The 20,636-nt window shown below is 41.1% G+C and overlaps 1 protein-coding gene across 2 annotated transcripts in view; it reads right to left on the bottom strand.

Annotated features, from left to right (window-relative positions):
- LOC126278393 (protein borderless) overlaps positions 1–20,636 on the bottom strand; it is a 470,529-nt gene that overhangs the window by 303,887 nt on the left and 146,006 nt on the right. For both annotated transcript variants that reach the window (XM_049978493.1, XM_049978492.1), the window contains one exon: positions 10,179–10,256. In XM_049978493.1, the coding sequence (XP_049834450.1) occupies positions 10,179–10,242 (64 nt within the window). In that variant the 5' untranslated portion in view covers positions 10,243–10,256. The remainder of the gene's footprint in view (positions 1–10,178; positions 10,257–20,636) is intronic.

Raw genomic sequence — 20,636 nt, 5'->3', positions numbered from 1 at the left:
AGATGTAGATGTAGATGTAGGGAGAGACGGGTCATATACAATATGTACAACAACCAAGAGGGAATAATAAGAGTGGACGATCAAGAACGAAGTGCTCGTATTAAGAAGGGAGTAAGACAAGGCTGTAGCCTTTCGCCCCTACTTTTCAATCTGTACATCGAGGAAGCAATGATGGAAATAAAAGAAATGTTCAGGAGTGGAATTAAAATACAAGGTGAAAGGATTTCAATGATACGATTCGCTGATGACATTGCTATCCTGAGTGAAAGTGAAGAAGAATTAAATGATCTGCTGAAGGGAATGAACAGTCTAATGAGTACGCAGTATGGTTTAAGAGTAAATCGGAGAAAGACGAAGGTAATGAGAAGTAGTAGAAATGAGAACAGCGAGAAACTTAACATCAGGATTGATGGTCACGAGGCCAATGAAGTTAAGGAATTCTGCTGCCTAGCGAGTAAAATGACCAATGACGGACGGAGCAAGGAGGACATCAAAAGCAGACTCGCTATGGCAAAAAAGGCATTTCTGGCCAAGAGAACTCCACTAATATCAAATACCGGCCTTAATTTGAGGAAGAAATTTCTGAGGATGTACGTCTGGAGTACAGCATTATATGGTAGTGAAACATGGACTGTGGGAAAACCGGAACAGAAGAGAATCGAAGCACTTGAGATGTGGTGCTATAGACGAATGTTGAAAATTAGGTGGACTGATAAGGTAAGGAATGAGTAGGTTCCACGCAGAATCGGAGAGGAAAGGAATATGTGGAAAATACTGATAAGGAGAAGGGACAGGATGATAGGACATCTGCTAAGACATGAGGGAATTACTTCCATGGTACTAGAGGGAGCTGTAGAGGGCAAAAACTGTAGAGGAAGACAGAGAATGGAATACGTCAAGCAAATAATTGAGGACGTAGGTTGCAAGTGCTACTCTGAGATGAAGAGGTTAGCACAGGAAAGGAATTCGTGGCGGGCCGCATCAAAAAACGCCTTACAATCCAGTATCTGGTTTCTGTATCTTTGCTTGACCATGATGTAACCTGACTGAAATCTCCCCGTATCTCTCGACCTTTTCCAAGTATACCTCCTCCTCTTGTGATTCGTGAATAGAGTATTCCCTATCACCAGCTAAAATTTATTGCAGAAAATTATCGTTTCTCCTCTTTCATTCTTAGAAACAAGCCCACATTCTCCTGCAACCCTTTCTTCTAATCCTTCGCCTGTAACCGCATTCCAGTTACCATCAACTATTAAAATTTCATCTTCCTTTTGTACTGAATTACTTGTTCAATACCCTAACATACTTTACCTGTTTCCTCATTTTAGGCATGCGATGTCGGAATGTAAGCCTGAACTAGCGTTGTCGGTGTTGGTTTGCTATCGATTGTGATGAGCACGAACCTGAGCCGTTCACAGCGACTAACTTTCTACCCTACATTCCTGTTAATGATGAATCCTACTCGTGTTATATCATTTTATGCTGCTGCTGATATTACTATGTACTCATCTGACCAGAAATACTTCTTTTCCTTTGTATTTCACTTCACTGATCCCCACTATATCTAGACCGAGCCTTTGCATTCCCCTTTTCAGATTTTCTAGCGCCCCTACCACATTCAGACTTCTGACATTCCATGCCCCGATTGTTAGAACGTTATCCTTTCGTTTATCATTCAATCATTGTCCCATGGTCACCTCCAAGAGATCCGATAGGGGATTAGTCCAGATTATTTTGTCTATGCAGAGATCATCATGAACGTTTTTCAATTACAGACCACATGTTCTGTAGATACATATTATGTGTCTCCAGTGCAGTGATTTCTATTGCCTTCTGCAGCATCATGCTGTTGATCATTGCTGTTTCTTACTGGTTTAGGCGCAGTTTCCCATCCCAAGGGCAAGAGAGTGACCTCAACCACTGCCCACTCTTTCGCCCTGTTTGACAATGTCGTAGGCTGAATGGGGTTGTCTTCTTACACTGAAAGTCTTAGAATGTCATTGCTGATGATTTTTATTCAAAATGCACTTGGTGGCGGGGTTCGAAACCGTCCAGTGATACGATACGGAAACAGAGACAGTCACCAGCACTGCAAGTTGTCCTGTCAGTGAACTCCGAATTCGATAAAACATGGCGCAATAATCTGTATTCCTGTTTTGCGTAGTACGAGTGCCACATGGTAATCTTTTTCATTTATTCTTTATGGTTGAGTTGGTACTTTGCAGGTAAACTGTAATATCTCGCTTTTAGTCCTAATACACAATATCGCAATTTCGAACGTGTGGCTGTTGTCAAGTGGAAGCTATGTTCCTCATTACGATCTTCCATATTACTGTCTTATTGTGGGTATTACTCTCTTTGAAATGCATTGCAGATAAGTTGTTCGTATTCTGTCTAATTTTTTCTCTAATCCGTAATAATGGTTGGGGTGCAAGATCCCATATTTTTTTGAATAATGTGAAACAGAAGTGATTTTGCCCTTGGCCCGAACAAAGCATGTTCTTTGAGAAATTTTTCTCAGTATGTGTTACAGGTATCAATGCCAAATTTCGTCAAAATGTTTATTGATACTTCCTCTACAAACTGGAATTTTTTCGACCGGAAATGTCGAAGACCAAGGCGGAAGTGCGGTGTGGAACGAAACAAAATTTCGATGTAGACCTCCACGCGCGGTATGTCACAGGTCAGCTGGCTCGTATGATATCAAAAATGAGTTGACGTTAGCAATGAATATAAGATTCTTTAGGAGTTGTTCCTCGCTTAAGTTATTTGAATCATAGGAAACTAAATGGAGGCCATTTGAATGAAAAAGGGCTTTTTCATCGATTTTTCGAATTCATCGACCAAATAAAAATATTTATTTTTGATGGATTGGAATAAAAGTGGTACAACTCCTAGACAATTTAGTTATCTTCATCGGAAACAAAGAATCCGCGAGATAAAAAAAAGTCATTTCGAAAAAAAAACGCATTTGAAGTTTTGACTACACATAAATGCCATATTATGGAACGTACGTTCAATCTGCTATTCCGGGTCCATAAAGTAGTCATTCGTCTTCCTCATAGAGGGCGTTCTGCTTGATCTGGGCCATCCTGCGCTCCTCCAGCGCCGCTCGTACGGCCGGTGACAATTGGTTTTCGGCCACTCGAATCCGGTGGTCGTGCTTGTCGAACTGCGTCGAATGGAGTCCCAGGGTGACGTCCATTGTTGTAATGGTCTTCAGTATTACTGAATAGCCGCTGCTGAAGCTGCTCACAGCCAGGAAATTCGCAATCTCCACAGTCTTCGCACCAGAATGCAAATGCTTGTAGGCTAATTTCCAAACACACGATGTATACCTCCATCCCTTTCACAGAAACAATAGAAATCGTAGAACAAAGTCTCATATCCCACAGAAACCACATTACAGAAGCAATGTCCGAAATAACATATTTGCTCAAGCTGAAAACCGAACAAAACCACTTCCAGTTCGAAAATGAATATTGTCTGCAAAGTGATGGACTGCCCATTGGATGCCCAATACCAGGAACATAAGCAAACATTTTTATCAGTCATCTGGAAAAATGAGATATTTGGAAAGATAACCACTAATTTAAAATCATATACTGATACAGATATGTGGATGACATTATTTGTCTGGAGACGAGCCCAATCAAAAAGTATATTAACTCCACTCTGAAATCAACACAGCACAGCCGGCCATTGTGGCCGAGCGGTTCTAGGCGTTCAGTCTAGAACCGCGCTGCTGGTAAGGTCGCAGGTTCGAATCCTGCTTCGGGCGTGGATGTGTATGATGTTTTTAGCTTAGTTAGGTTTAAGTAGTTCAAAGTCTAGGGGGACTGATGTCCTCAGATGTTAAGTCCCATAGTACTCAGAACTATTTCAACCATTTAAACACAGCACATCAGAACACAAAATTCACACTTGAAAAGGAAAATCAAATAAATTTACTTGGTATAACAATAATAAAAGAAAATGTTAAACATGTATTCAACATCTTCAGAAAACCAATAGCCACAGACACAATCATACATTCCACATCGAATCATCCCCACAACTAGAAGTTTGCTGCATTAAGACATATGTTATGCAGATTACACAGGATCCCACTCAACACCAGAAACTATGAATAAGAAACGAGTACAGTTACAAAAATATCTAGGAACAATGGGTATTACACATATGTAGTATACAGACTGAATCAAAAAATAACAAGACAAATACAAAACAAACACAACATTTCCAGAATACAAGATAATTCAGAAGCTGTAAACACACAGACACATTCATCAGCCACACACAATGACAACATCACACAGAAAAGAAGCAGATGGTGCACTTTGACTTATACACACATAAATTAATACACAGAGTGGAAAACATACTAAAGAAACCGGGCTTCGAAACAACATACAAAACTGTGCAAACCCTCCAATAAAATTCAATCCAACCAACAACTAAGAGAGATAAATTCCTGAGATCTGGAACATGAAAACTTGAATATCAAAGTTATGGCATGACATACAGGAATTGTAAAACGTGATGCAAAGAACTCATCAGGTGTAGAAGTACGAAGTAAACCACTCTACATTTGCAAAACACTTAAAACATCATAACTACCTTGCTAAAAACATGGAACAAGATTTGAAAATAATGGGAATAAACAACCATGACAAATACCTTATACAAATGCAAGAAAACTTCCACATCCAGAAAGCCATTGCTGAAAACAAATACGTGATAAATGACAAACACACATCAGCACAGACTCTCTACTACACTTGATGAAAGAAATGATAAAAATTATCCCTCTTGCACTTGCAGCCACATTGAAAGAAATACACATCTCACCTCTCTCTCTCTCTCTTTCTCTGGCTCCCTCTTTCTCCTACCTCCCTCCCACCTTGTTGCAGCCACACACACACACACACACACACACACACACAAACATTCACACAACTCCCCTTCTCACACATGCATACACAAAAAAGAATATGTACCAAAACAAATACCATTTCTCACAGACACAAACAACCACACACACACACACACACACACACACACACACATGAATACACACTCAGATCACAGATATCAAAAAAAAAGAAATAACATTATGAAGGTGGCAATAACATTCTATCTTTGACAGTAACATCCGACGGTCGGCAACACGAACCAAAACACAGTAATAAAACAAGTCTTGAGTTCCTAGTGCTGTGAAGCGTGGAAAGCAAAAACCGAAATCGCAATTATAAGAAGAAGAACAGCGCCAGAAACGGAACTAAAATGCAACATGTAGAAAATCATCCACGGAACCCGTAAGTAGAATTTGAACTATTACTACGTCACAGAAAAACCAGCTGTTAGAACTGTTTATAACCTGTATATATATTGTTCCAAAATGCAAACCAAAGAGTAAAAATATGTAAATATTCCAGGCCTCTGAAGGTGCTTTGCAGATAATGAAGACTAATCACGTATTGCAAGAAAACTGTGTTTCATTCAGTTGCTGTTAAACGGTCAACAAGTAAAAATTAACAATATACCTTAATATCACACGCAAGTGAAGAAGACAGGATAGGAAAGTTGAAGATGTCCCTCCATATATGTTATTTTGTCATTACTTGACTGGATCTAACGGCCAACTCTCTCCCAGAATTGTATCCCTACGCTTCTGGTGTCCATGTTCACACAAAGGTATCGGCCTAATGGTAACAGCCACTTCGGGGCCCACCAATAATTATAGTCGAATTTATCTGTATTAAAATTAATCAGGTCCAATACTACTCTTCTCTAGAGAGAATTTTGCTATGTAATTTTCATCACATTCTCGCCTCGAAGACACATAGAGAATCCAGAGGGAGTTCTTTGTACTTCAGTTTATAACTTGATTCCCTAAAGAAATAAACGATGTACCGCAGTGTCAACATGTTCCTATAATAACATGGATAAATATCTTAAAGGCTATTTGACATGCAAAGTGAGCTTCGATAAAGGATCTACGCAATTCCCGGAATCGGGATTTGAGATGCCAGCAATGAGACTGAAGAACAAAACGTTTTCTTAACCCCAGGTTCAGTGATGTGGAAGCAACCCAGAAGTCTTAAGTTACTATTGTGCATTAGCAGTCCAGGTCCATACTGATCAGTGAGAGGTGGTTGCATCTTACACTTGCCTTCAGAGCTTGTCCGGAATGTGGAAATAATATCAAGTTTTTGCAGTCTCAGTTATTATTCTCTTGGCATACTGGTCGTATAACAACCCCGAAACCTACGGGAAGAAGAGTACTTGGCCGAAGTTCCCCCTCATTACCCTACGGTATTCCCGTTAAGTGCGTAATTATCTTCGTTTACTTGGGATAAGCGGAGTAGATTAACTAATACAGGGTAGATAACAGCTTGAGCATAATACGAAAGGTAAAAGTGGGGCAGTATCTTAAGAAACTTCTAAAAGCCTATACGGGAATGGGATTCATATTACCTTACGGCTCTTAGTTCTTGGTCACCCATTCTTCCTGTTATTACGCGTCTTTCTCTATAGCTTACTCCATTTTGTCACAGAATTTCAACCAGCACGACTTTACACTGTCGATCACTTTTTCCATGTTGATTGATCCTATGAACCTATCTTGATTTTTATTAAGTCTTGCTTCCAAAATCAATTACGACGTCAAAACTACTGCTGTTGTGCTCTTACGTTTCCGAAAGCCGATTCGATCGTCATCCAGTAGATCCTCCTGTTCAGTTTCCATTTTTCTGTTTATTATTCTTGTCTGTACCTTGGGTGCATGGACCGTTAAGCTGATTCCACGATATTCCTCGCTCTTACCTGCCCTTGCTATCTTCGGTATTGTGTGGATGATATTTTTGCGAACTTCCGATGGTATGTCTCCCGACTCATAGATCCCACGCACCAAACTGAATAGCTGGTTGACTGCTACTTCCGCGAACGATATCAGAAATTTCTATGGAATGTTATCTATCCTTTCCGCCTTATTTAGTCAGACGTCTTCCAAAAGTCCTTTAAACGTTATCTCTTCACTGGGTCCCCAATCTCTGCCGTATCGACTCCCATTCACGTCATCAAACAAGTCGTCCCCATCGTAGAGGCTTCCAGTGTACTTTTTCCCCCTATCAGCTCCGTCTTCTGTGCATGGCATTGGATTTCCTATTGCACTCTGAATGTCGATGTTCTTGCTTTTAGTTCATCTAGGGTTATTTTGACTTTTCCATATCCTAAATTAATCCTTCCGACTGCTATTTATTTTTCGATTTCTACACTGTTTTCCTGCACTCAGTTCACTTTGGCTTCTCTGCACTTCCTGTTTACTTCATTCCTAAATTACTTACATTTCTGTGTTTCTGAATCTCCCCTAATATTTTTGTACTTCCTTCTTTCAGCGATCAATTGAAGTATTTCGTTTGTTACCCATTCCTGTTACCCACGTTTGTCTGTCCAACCTCTCTGATTGCCATTTTAAGAGATGTCCATTCCTCCTCAACTGACGTGCCTGCTGTAGTATTCATTAAATTTCGACGTACTCTTCATCAGTGCTAAATTGTGATTCGAATCGAATCTATATCTGCTCTGGAATTCACCTTGCATTCCAAAATTTGATTTCGGAAGCTCTGTCTGATCATTTGTAGTGGAGCTGGATTCTCCACTACTCCGCCTCTAGTGATTTTTTAAAGATGTATCCACTATTGTTAGCTGAAATTTAGCGCAAAACTCAATTAGACTTCCTATTCTCTCATTCCTGCTACCAAGCTCACATTCTTCCGTAATTCATTCTTCTCTTCCTTCCCCTACTATCGCGTTCGAGTCCCCCGAGAGTGAATTAGATTATCACATTCTTCTACGTACTGAATTACTCGTTCAATATTCTCATACAATTTCTATATATTTCCAGCTTCGGTACGTCAAGTCAACATGTATAACTGAAGTACGGATACTGGGACTGGTTTGCTGTCGACTCTGACGAGTACAACCCCGCCGCCTTACGTTGGAAATAATTCACTCGCTGTCCTACTTTCCTGTACGTAATCAGTTGTTTCTCCATCATACAGTTTCCCGCTGCTGTTGACATTAAACCATATTCGTCTGATAAGAAATCTTTGTATACTTTTCACTGTAGTTGACTGCCCCTCTCCCCCCCCCCCCCCCCCGTATCTAGATTGAGCCTTTGCATTTCTTTCTCAGAGTTTCTAGCCCCCTATCACATTAAGACTTTTAATATCCACGCTTCGAATCGTAGAATCTCACCTTTTCATCGGCTATTCAATTTTATTTTTCGTAGTTATCTACCCCTTGGTAGTTCCCTCACGGAGATGCAAATTGGGAACTAATCCAGTGGAGTGATCATTGTGAAACTTTTTCCATTTCAGGCCACACGTCCTGGGATAAACATTGTGTATCTTTAATGCAGGAGCTTCCATCGCCTTCTGGATCGTGATGCCGTTGGTCGCTGCAGATTCTTCCACCTTTTAGGGACAGTTTCCTATAAAAGGGCAAGAAGCTTTCCTGAAAATTTGTCCTCTCCTCTGCCCTTTTTGACAAGGCCAATGGCAGAACGTGGGTGACTCTTACGGTATCGTTCGGCATCGACGCTACTCGAAACCAGTCCATTTTCCAGAGATGGCAGCAACTATGTGATTGCACCGCCAATCTGAGGCCGTCTTCGAGAAACGCCCTCATCAGCACGCTTGGTCAATGCCTTCGCCTGTTGGAACATTACACGTAATTTTACTTATAACCTCCATTCCTTCATTAAAAATGAGAAACCATTTCGTGACAAGTTTTGTTTGGCTCATGGTAACTCACGGATCTCAAAATTTGTATTTACTGAAGACGATAACAGCAAGTAGAGGTATTCGAGATGTTACATTCTACAATCAGTCATGTCTCCTCACAGTCATCTTAACCCAAGACGACACAGGTTAAAGTCAGTGGCCTCATAACAAGCACGAAGACGGCAACTACCACCACCCAGTAAAGATTGTTGCCGTTTTTATGCCCGTTACAAGACAAATATGAAGATGGCCAAGGGTTTATTAAAATATTAGAAGGTCTTTCCGTGCAGGCTCAGGGATGACAACTGGTGTACTATCATGATAACTACTAAGAGTAAGACCAAGGTGAAGGAGGAAGAAGAAAATGGCTTAAAAAGAAAGAGGAAGAAGAGGAGCAGGAGGATAAAGAACATGAAAGAGGATTTGGCAAGGAGGAGGAGGGGGAGGAGAAGGAGAGAAGGTGAAAGAGGATGACAGCGAGGATGAGGAGAAGAAGGAGAAGAAAACGAGAAGGTGTGAAAGTGAAGGAAAAGGAAGAGGAATGGGAGAAAACATGAATACAGATGACCCAAAGGTGTAGGAAATAAAGAACAAGGAAAATTTGTTGTTGATGATGGAGATGATGGAGAATGGTGAACAAGGATATGATCACGATGGTGGTGGTGGTGCTAGTGGTTACGAAATGGTACGGATGATGACGATGATGATGATGTTTTCATTGGAGGAGATGATGGAGGAGGAAATGGCGGAATGATGCTGATGATGGAAAAGATGATGGTGAAGATAGAAGAGTTGATGGTGATGATGATAGTAATTAAGGAGGAGATGTTAAGTGATGGTGTGGTAGATAGAGATGCAAATTATGGTAGATAATATGATTAATAAGTTCAGCACACTTCATGACAACACTAGCGGAAATCAATGATACCAATCAAAAATGACGCTTACTCTCTTATGAATTCTTGACGAGGGGGGGATTTATTCAGACTCGTCACATTAGAAAAGTTTAAGTTCAAATGTTCAAATGTGTTTGAATTCCTAAGGGAGCAAACCGCTGATCCCTAGAGTTACACACTACTTAAACTAACTTACGCTAAGAACAACACATACACCCATGCCCGAGGGAGGACCCGAACCTCTGTCGGGAGGGGCTGCGCAATCCCTGGAATGGCGCCTCAAACCACGAGGCCCCTCCACGCGGCTAAAAGCTTAAGTGTATAGTAATTAGCAGCGATTATTATAGAAGTAAATACTGAAAATATTTACCCTTATATAATGTACAGCACGCACTACTCACAAACAATGGCTGTTGGCGGAAATACACGTTTAAAGTTTAGTTGCGTTATCTGGCGAATACTGCAAAACAGATGCTGCTAGAAGAGAACTCACCGGCACAAGTGGCGCAGGTGGCAGCAATCAGGAGAACCGTAGCGCTGCTCCACACGGCCGCCATGTCTCCGCCCCCACCTGCGGCAGAAGAAGATTTGCCTGAATCACTGGATTCACCCTCGGAAAGGTCAGGCTGCGGCCGCATTGACGGAAAAGAAGCGACATGAATGTCAGGCTTGAGTAAGCTCTTTGAAAGAGGTTTCGCCTCAGAGCCAAGGCTGAAAGGTTAACGCTAGCTCGTACTGAGTCACTGACGCCGTCCTTACAAACACTTATGTACGAAAATTCCTCTCTGTTTCATAAGCTCGTCACGTGGTAAATATTTAATGCATACTGTATACACTATCTCTTAGTTTTCGTGCAAGATACGTGAGTAAGCTAATACTGCACACATTTCTAGTTTTCGACCCGTCTAATAGGTAGTTACATATAGTGTGGATTATATTCCCAGAGCGTGTTTTTATGTGGAGCATTTATACAGAACACACAAATTTCAAAAATAGTTGTAAGTATTGTCCATTTGTAGGTTAGGAAAGAGACACATTGAAAATGTGAACATGAATCACTTTATTTTGATACCAGCTGTGGCCATTAACTACCATCTTCAGTCACCCTGTGCATAAATAATCATGATGTCCTAAATAACTACTCCGTGTCAGTTTTGTTAAAATAAGGTGCAATCTGCTAAAATTTGAAATTCTAGTTAATATTTCGTCATGGATTTACAGTCAAACGTTAAGTAGAGAAATCCATGACGTAGAGACATCCATCATATAGACATCATAATTTTTCACGATGTCACAATTTTTTACGGCTACGAGTGTTAAGGCGGTGGTTTTTATGCGTGGGCGTGATTTGTTTACGATCGAAATCGAAACTGCAGGAAAAGAAGCTGATTCATCGTATTACTAATCAATTTTTTTTCAACATGACTTTCTTTAAATGTACACAAGCTATGAAACACAAGTTATGTAAATTATTACAGGTCCCTATTTGATTATTTATATCTATTCAAGTAACCCTCTGTATTTCGGAAGAAGCTGTAGAGAAAACACTGTTGTAATCCCAATATGAAATCACTTCTGCAAAATGTAAAACTTTTTGTTTATGTTGACGAATTGACAAACATTTTTGAGGCGCTGTATTTCACTCGTTTTTGAGCCGAAATGTGTTTTACTAGACGACGATGGAAATCACTTTCTGTTCTAGTGTTGAAATTGGGTACGTCACAAGCAGACATAGGGTTGCCAACCCGCTTCATTTACGAATTTACGTGCTGAGCATTGGTATTTAACATTCCTAGACACACAAATACATCATCCGTAAGTTCTTCATCTACATAGATACTCTCCAAATCACACTTATTTGCCTGGTAAAGGGTTCATCGAACAACATTTACAATAATTCTCTATTATTCCACTCTCGAACAGTGGGCGGAGAAAACCAACACATACATATTTCCGTGCGAGTTCTTGTTTCCATTATTTTGCTGTGATGATCGGTTCTCCCTACGTAGTTCGGCGTCAATAAAATATTTCAGTATTTTCGCCTTCGGAGGTGAAAGTCGGTGATTGAGGTTTCGTGAGAAGATTCCGATCAACGAAAAACGACATTGTTTTAATGGTGTCCATCCCAAATCCTGTATCATGACCGTGACACTCTCTCTCCTATTTCGCTAAAATACAAAACGTGCTACTCTTCTTTGAACTTTCTCCATGTGCCCCATTAATCCTGGTAAGAATCCCACACCGGGCAGCAGTTCTCCTAAAGAGAACGGACAAAGCGTAGTATAGGCAGTACCTTTATAAGCTCAGCTACATTTTCTGTGTGTTCTGTCAATACAACGCAGTCTTTGGTTTGCCTTCCCCACAACGTTTTCTATATGCTCTTTCCAATTTAATTTTTTCCTTACTGTAATTCCTGAGTATTTAGTTGGATTTACGACCTTTAGATTACACTGATATATCGTGTAACCGAAGTTTAATGGATTACTTTTAGCACTCATGTAAATGACCTCACACTTTTTATAACTTATGATCAATTGCCAATATCTGCGCCAGACAGATATCTTTTCTAAATTGTTCTGCAGTTAATTTTGATCTCCTGATAAGGTTACTAGACGATAAACGACAGCGTCATCTGCAACAACCCACGACGGTTGCTCCGATTGTCTCCTAAAACATTTGGATAGATAAAGAACAGCAGAAGGTCCATAACTCTACCTTGGGGAACGCCAGAAATTACATCTGTCTTACTCGATGACTTCCTGTCCATTAACTGTGACCTTTCTGAGAGGAAATCACGAATCCAGTCACGTAACTGAGACGATATCCCATAAGCACACAATTTCACTACAGTCCGCTTGTGTGGTAAAGTGATAAAAGCCTTTTGGAAATCTAGAAAGACGAAATCAATTTTACATCCCTTATCAATACCACTCAACACTTCGTGTGAGTAAAGAGCTAGTTGTGTTTCACAAGAACGATGTTTTCTAAATCCATGTTGACTGTGTGGCAATAGACCATTCTCTTCGAGGAAATTCATAACGTTCGAGCACCATATATTTTCCATAATCCTGATGCATATCGACGTTAATGACATAGGCATGTAATTTAGTGGGCTACTCCTATCACCTTTCTAGAATACTGATGTGACCTGTGCAATTTTCTAGTTTTTGGGTGTGGATCTATCGCCGAGTGAGCAGTTGTATGTGATTGTTAACTATGGATCTACTGCAACAGCATACTCTGAAAGCAATCTTGCCTTTTTTAAGTGATTTAAATCGCTTCACTATTCCGAGGATATCTACTTCTGCACGGAGACTATCCTTCAGTAACTTGATTGGGAAACACTGCAACGTCCTCCGTACAGCCCGGATCTTTCACTGTAGGTATGTCACATCTTTGGTGACCTAAAGAAAGACATATATGAACTTTGGTTCCTGTTGGACGAGGAGGTGCAAGAGTGGGTGCTGTTGTGGAACCGTCAGCAGCCGACAGCTTTCAACGGAACAAAAATTGGTCGTGTTGTCTCGCTGTGGGATAAACGCCTTAACGTGGTGGTTACTTTTGTATGAGACCATTCCGTGCTCCCGTTGTGGCTGGTGTCTGGTTTCCATTTGACTTCCCCTTGTACACACCTACATACGAGTACATGTACGTCTGTCGCTCCATGAGGTGTTCCAGAGATAATTACGAGTCGAATAAGGATATTAGAAAATTTTACAAAGGAAAGGAGCAGCCAAATGAAGATGAGATAGACTATGAACTGAAGTGACAAAAGTCATGGGATACCTCCTAATATAGTGTCGCACTTCCTGTTGCCCGGAATATGGCAGCAATTAGACGTGCCATGGACTCAACGAGCCGTTGGAAGCCTCCTGCAGAAATATTGAGCCATGTTGCCTCTATAGAACGTCCATAATTGCGAAAGTGCTGCCGGTGTAGGGTTTTGTGCACGAACTGACCTCTCGATTATGTTCCTTAAATGTTCGATGGGATTCTTGTTGGGCGATCTGGGTGGCCAAATCATTCACACAAACTGTCCAGAATGTTCTTTAAACCACTCGCGAACAGTTGTGGGCAGGTGACATGGCACATTGTCATCCATAAAAATTCCATCTTTGTTTGGGAACATGAAGTCCTTGAATGGCTGCAAAATGTCTCCAAGTAGCCGAACATAACCATTTCCAGCCAATGATCGGTTCAGTAGGACCAGAGCACAGCCTACAACACCACCACCAGCTTGCACAGTGTCTTGTTGACGCGTGTCTGGTCATATAGGCCAGATCTGTCATTAGTAAAAGACAGGTAAAAGTGAGGACGTCTCTAAAACGTCTAAATATGTTTCACAATTTCATTTCTGTACCCTACAGTACAGCTGTTGTTTAAGATCGCTAACCAACAAACAGGTCTGCGCCTTAGTATTGTGTCTGAATAACTGAAATGGACATAGACGAAACGATATTCCTTACGAATTTTGGTTTCTCCCCCCCCCCCCCCCTTTGGGTGGAATAGTGTAAAGAAGTGAGTATTTCTTTACACTATTCCTTACCTCACTTTCCTTGCCACCCACACGATTTCCACGAGTAACCAGTCTGAATAATGTCTCATGTTCTGTTGATTCCACAGCTGCATCCACGTTCCTTCCCCCTGATGACCATTTCCTCACCATTGCGTTGTGGTTATCTTGGTTGATTGTGCTGGTGTAAGGGAATTTTGGGAGCATTTGTATATTGCTGTTGGAGTTTGTTAGCGATACAAATTACTACTCACCTATACAGGGTGTTACAAAAAGGTATGGCCAAACTTTCAGGAAACGTTCCTGAAAGTTTGGCTGTACCTATTTGTAACAATCTGTATAATGCACTATTGTTTTCATAATTAACTGTATTACTAGGCTGTAATTCCAAGTTTGTTAGAAATGTATCATGGTAAGACATTTCACGACGGTTACTTGTTAATTGTAATGGCGAATCTTCATGTCATATACTGTTGACACTGATGTACCAACGTCTGCAAAGACAATGTCATTATCATGCAAAATAAACAGTTCAGCTACCTTGTTCCCTAACAGACCACAGATTGCATTGTGCAGACTGTGATGTTTCTGAGACGACGGAAGATCGTTTCATCTATGTTCATGTTTGCTTTTTCTTCAGACACAATAGTGTTTCGCATACCTTTCTTCCAGTTTCGTATAATAGCTGTGATGTAAGATCCAGAAACTATAATTTACAATAAATTTGGCGTGTTAAAAATGTTCTCACTTCTACTAACTACAGATCTGATTTATCAATGAGGACACCCCCGCCCTCTGCCACGCCTTCACTTTTGTGTCCCCCCTACCCTCCACCTCTACATCCTTCATCTCCTTTCCTAAAGTGGCTTCCGTCGACTCCCCTCCCACATGATGCCCTCTCTCCCTCCATTTATCCCTCCTATCAACTGTGATCCTCACCTCCCGCTCCCTTCTTCTGACCTTTTCCTGGACTCCCTCTCCCTCTCCCCCCCCCCCCCATTCCATCCTGTTTTTTCCTCGCTTACCCTCTCTCTGCCTCCCTTCTCTCCCTCGAGTCCTTTTTGCTCTCCTCTCCACTGCCCCCCCCCTTTTCTATGTCCCCTCCTTCCGTTGGCTCCCCTCTATTTTCCTTTTCTCTGCTCCTCCCCCTTTTTCCCCCTCATCGGTCTGGGTCCTGTCCTCCCTCCCCTGCCTCCCCCCTCCACCCACAGTCTGCCGACGTGTCGCCTGTATAGTGCTGTTTTACGTGAGTGTTTTAGTGTTGCGCGGCCCCGGTCAGTGTTGTGAACAGCTACCATACTGTCGCTAGTTGTATATTTTTATCTCATGCGAACAGAAACTAGACTGTTGCCGTGTTTTTTTTAATTCTGCCTATTTACTACTTGTTTTAATCAGCATCGCCGACAGTTTCGTTTTTATATTTTATTCGTATCTTTTGCTGCATGTTTCAGTTTTTAACAGTCACCGTTTTATTACCTGCTTTTGTTTTGCTTTTCATATCTTCTGATCCTGTTGTTTTAACTTTCCTGTAGGCTGCCGAGCAGCGTATTGTGCTATTGCTAGCCCCAACCCTCCCTCTGTAGGGGAATCGGAAGAACACCAGACTAATTACTGCACTCACCCAGGCAATTAAGCAGTCACTCTCCTCGTGCTCGATTCGTGACTGTAACTGGTAGAAGCCCTAGTAAATGGTACAATGGAAAGTACCATTCAAATGGTTTGCAGAGTATGGATGTAGACGCATGTAAACTCTGGGTAATGGTTCTTTGATACCAATACTCGCAGACATCGTTTATGATATGGTAGTCACTGGCACCTACCAATACAACCCACATCGTATTCTCTGTGCATTTCAAGGCAAGTTGACGGTTCCCTATTAAATATTATCCCCTCACATGTTGTAGCTCTGCGTATTTAAATTTTACGGTGTGAATAATTCTGAGTCGAGAATCATGACCCATCACTCTGTATCTTGAAGAAATTAGTTTTTTCCTGTTGAAAATTTTCCTCGCCACATTTATTACGGCCTGCATCTCACGGATTAAACGTACGTTTCCAGGATTGTGGAGAAACCTGTGCTACTTCTTCGACAAACAATCATGAACGGCACACCGTGGATACGTTACAGACGACTGCGTGTTGTTTTCCAATGTAGTTCTAGTAACGTCAAGACAGAAGCAAAAATAGGGTTTACTTCATGCTGAAGCACTTTCCCAAAACGGGTGAGAGAGTGCAGCTGCTCTACTCTCTTATAAGACATACTGTAAATATACAAATCAGCAAGATATTGTCAATCGGAGGAATGAATGGGTCGAATATTTAGAATCCATTCATGTGAAATACTTGGTTATTATTTCAACAATATTCTACAACATTTCTTGTGGAGAAAATCAGTGCTCTAGCAGACATAGTTCAAAATGGATCAATAACAGTCTTAACTGCAATATAATATTTATTTTCGATGATAACTTGTTTCGGTCGGAATGTGACCATGTTTAGACCATTTATACTGAAGTACAAATACAGAATGGACCTAGTGGGAAGTCTGGTAATGGCAGTAACATACGAGGGTTGTCCAGGAAGTAAGTTCCGATCGGTCGCGAAATGGAAACCACTGGGAAAATCCTGCGAAACTTTGCACAAACGTGTTGCTCAGTGTCTCTAGTATGCCCGTTGATCGTTTTCAGTGAACAGTGAGTACGTAAAGATGCATAGGGTATAGAGTCTCCCGCCAAGTATGAGGGCCTGGTTAGAGATTTCGCCTGTGTCATGCAGCCCACATAACACAACTGTCGAGCAGTTTCTTCTTCATGCCAATTCTCGGTCGCACACTGCAGGGGCAGTGAATAAGCTCCTGCAGCGTTTCCGATGAGAAGCGTTTGATCGCCCACAATACACTCCGTAATTGGCTCTACCTGAGTCTCATCTCTACTCACGAGAGCCGCTGGCTATGAAGACAAAATTTTTCCACACACAACGAGCTGCAGAACAGTGCAGACAACTGGCCGAAAGCAAAGGCGGTTGCTTTCTATGACGAGTATATTGGAAAGTTTTTACAAAACTACGACAACACTCGAAGTTGGAGTGGTGACTATGTAGAGAAGTAAAACTTTTCAGATTTTCTCTGTGGTTTCCATTTCGCGACCGATCAGAACTTACTTTCTGGACAACTATCGTATAAAATACATGATATACAACCAAAATTAAAAGAAGAAAATATTCTCTATGATGGGACACGGGGGCGGTGAACGGAGCAGGTGTTGTGGCACCACAAACATAAATTGCTGACGATAGCAACGGTGTTGTTGCTCAAAAACACGATACTCCAACCACTGCATACAACATTATATCTGCAATGCAGGACGTAAAATAAGTATCACAACGAGGTATTTTCAGTATTTTATCCGTCTTCAGCAATTGTAGTCGTATTTAATGAAGTAATAAGCAACCTGCTGCATAAAAGAAATGTAATTCCCTTACCGGTTTTGGGCCCATAGTGCCCTTCTTCATAAGGTCCAATCACAAATTCCAGGCCCATGATGCGCTTAATGGGGCTGGAACTTGTGATTGGATCTTCTGAAGAAAGGCTCTAAGGGCCCGAAATCGGTACAGAAATTTAATTTTTTTGGTGTAGCTGGTTGCTTATTATTTCATTAAATAACAATATTATGCAATGGACAGTTGCTACTCTCCATATAGCGGAGACGCTGAATCGTACATAGGTGCAACAAAAAGACTGTCACACAATAAGCTTTCAGCCAACAAGACCTTTGTGAAAAATAGATCTCACACACACACACACACACACACACACACACACACACACACGCACACGCACAGGCACAGGCACACCCACCCATACTAACGTAACTCACACACACACATGACTATTGTTACATTCAACTCTGGATTTCCCACTGTTTCATTTCACTAAATAAGGTATATATAGAAAATAGTTTAACAAAAGTTAATAACACATCAAGAAATAGGTACATTACATTGCATAAAACACTTGCTACAGACAAGGATTCTTCAATATGTGGTAATAAACATAGGACATCGATAGCCATTTGTGGGGATTTGCCGAAAACACATAGATCGTATGCCAGCAAAGACAGAGCTTAGTTCACGCCAGTGGTATACATGGGGCTTCGTGGAAGTTTCGATGTGCGCAATCCAGCGGAAAACGATCTGAGAACTGCGACAGCGAGTGTGTGTTAAAACGTACTGGCACGCAGGCAGGCATGTAGAAGATCATGTGAGATACTGTAGAGTGCTCGTAGATCGCGGTTCCAGTGAAATTACTGCTTGAGTGACGCCGTTAACCATGGAGGTGGCGTGGAAATGTTGACATACACGTTTCAGCAGATGCAGATCTCAAAGCTGGGACAGCGACTATTTGTTATAGAACACTGGTCTGCAGATAGGACAACCGTAGTAATGTATCTCCGATTTCGTAGATGAATGTGACTAAGTGACGAACAAGTGAAATAGGCGTACATAATATCAGATGTACGGAAATACTAAGACACAAAACATCACGTACCCATAGGTAGTCATAAATGTAAAACAAAACCAGCTGCCGTCCACTGTCATGGGTATAATTTCTTCTTCCAATTTTGATTTTATATTGTTTATTAGTACCACTGTCAGACTTCTTTCTAAATCCATTCTGAATTTTTATTCCAGTATAAACGGCCTGAATGTAGTCACACTGTGAGCGAAACCCATTACCATTACAAATAAACATTTTATTTCGATTCAAACAATTTTAAATAAGACATAATAATCATGAGATGTTACTTTTTCCTTGATCTCCTCTTTTCGAACTGATTTCACTTTTTAATGAGACGTTCTGCAGTTCAGCAGTGGTCGTGTAATATGCCTGCCACTATCACGAACTCAGCAAGAAAAAAAAGGTAATCTCTCCTAGCTATTTCACGCCTTCCTGCTCGTTCCGCTTGGGAGTCTTCAAATTGATCTCAGGGGGGGAGGGGGGATACCCGTATTGCAATGAATCATGGATCACCAGCACAATGAAAGCACATATTAAATTACACAAACGTGACCGAAAATATTTATAAAATGTTTAATAATGAAGAGTCGCTTACAACTACATCTACATGACTACTCTGCAATTCACATTTAAGTGCTTGGCAGAGGGTCTCTCTACCATTCCTCTCCCCAACAGCACACGGGAAAAACGAACACCTAAACCTTTCTGTTCGAGATCTGATATGTCTTATTTTATATTGATGATCATTCCTACCTATGTAGGTTGGGCTCAACAAAATATTTTCGCATTCGGAAGAGAAAGTTGGTGACTGAAATTTCGTAAATAGATCTCGCCGCGACGGAAAACGTCTTTGCTTTAATGACTTCCATCCCAATTCGCGTATCATATCTGTCCGGTTTCATGAATCTGAGACAAAAGGGTAAGTGGATCATCTGAGACGAAACGGTAAGTGGATCACTTTCAATTAATGTAGTTTATTTGGATGATGTAGAAATACAGTATAATCTGAAGTCAATGATACACGTAAGAAAATTGAATTTGTTGTTACAATAGTATAATTAGAAAAAGTTAGCTTAAAACTAAAAATCATGGAATCCTTACTATCCACAAAATTTTCAGTCAAAAACTTATATGTGCCACATCGGTAAACTAATTAATAAGAAAGTCTCTTCACAAAGAAGATCAGTCTATTAAAACCCGGTAGTTAACTGTGATTGTTTGAATGACACAAAAATCTGCATGGATAATACCTCAATTATCTATGAGCAATTGAAACTAATAACAAGAAAGACTGCTAGCGGAAGTGCGGGTTTTGTTCTAATAGATCTAAACACCTCAGAATCCTAACTAAAGAAAAGTGTTGAACAGTAAGTCCAAATGTCTATTAATACAAATGCAACACTAGGTACAGCTTAATGGACCCTCAAGTTGCGAGTTGCTCAGAACCAAAAGGTCCGCACTATTGCTAAACTGCGATACCTACTCAAACAGTAAAACCGTCCAAAATCGCATATCAGCATCATGGCGGTCGAAAATCGAACCTTGCGGACCACGCCGCTCTCCACCCTCTCTACAACCACACTCCACCACTCCGAAGAACCATGTCCTCAAGGCAAGCATCTTTCACGATTACCAGCCTGACAACCCAGGATTGCTCTTTCCAGCACAAATCGCAAGAGAGAAGCTGCTAAAATTCTTGAATAGTACCCACTGTGTATTTGTTAGTTGTCTGCAGGTTGACGAGCCGATTGCTACGCCGCTGCTCATTGGGTAAACAAAAAATTCAGGTGGGCGACTGCTGGAGCCCTGAGAATACGAAAACGTCTCACGCTGTGGAAGCACAGAAAGGCGGAGTCACATACATCGGTGCCCGGCAGGGAGAGCAGATTCGTCACACTTGCAAACCCTTTATAGTCTCAGCG

This window comes from Schistocerca gregaria, chromosome 6 (genome assembly GCF_023897955.1).
Source record: "Schistocerca gregaria isolate iqSchGreg1 chromosome 6, iqSchGreg1.2, whole genome shotgun sequence".
NCBI classification, from domain to species: Eukaryota; Metazoa; Arthropoda; class Insecta; order Orthoptera; family Acrididae; genus Schistocerca; species Schistocerca gregaria.
Note: the sequence above shows the minus strand (reverse complement) of the source record. Positions and strands in the feature narration are given on the sequence as shown.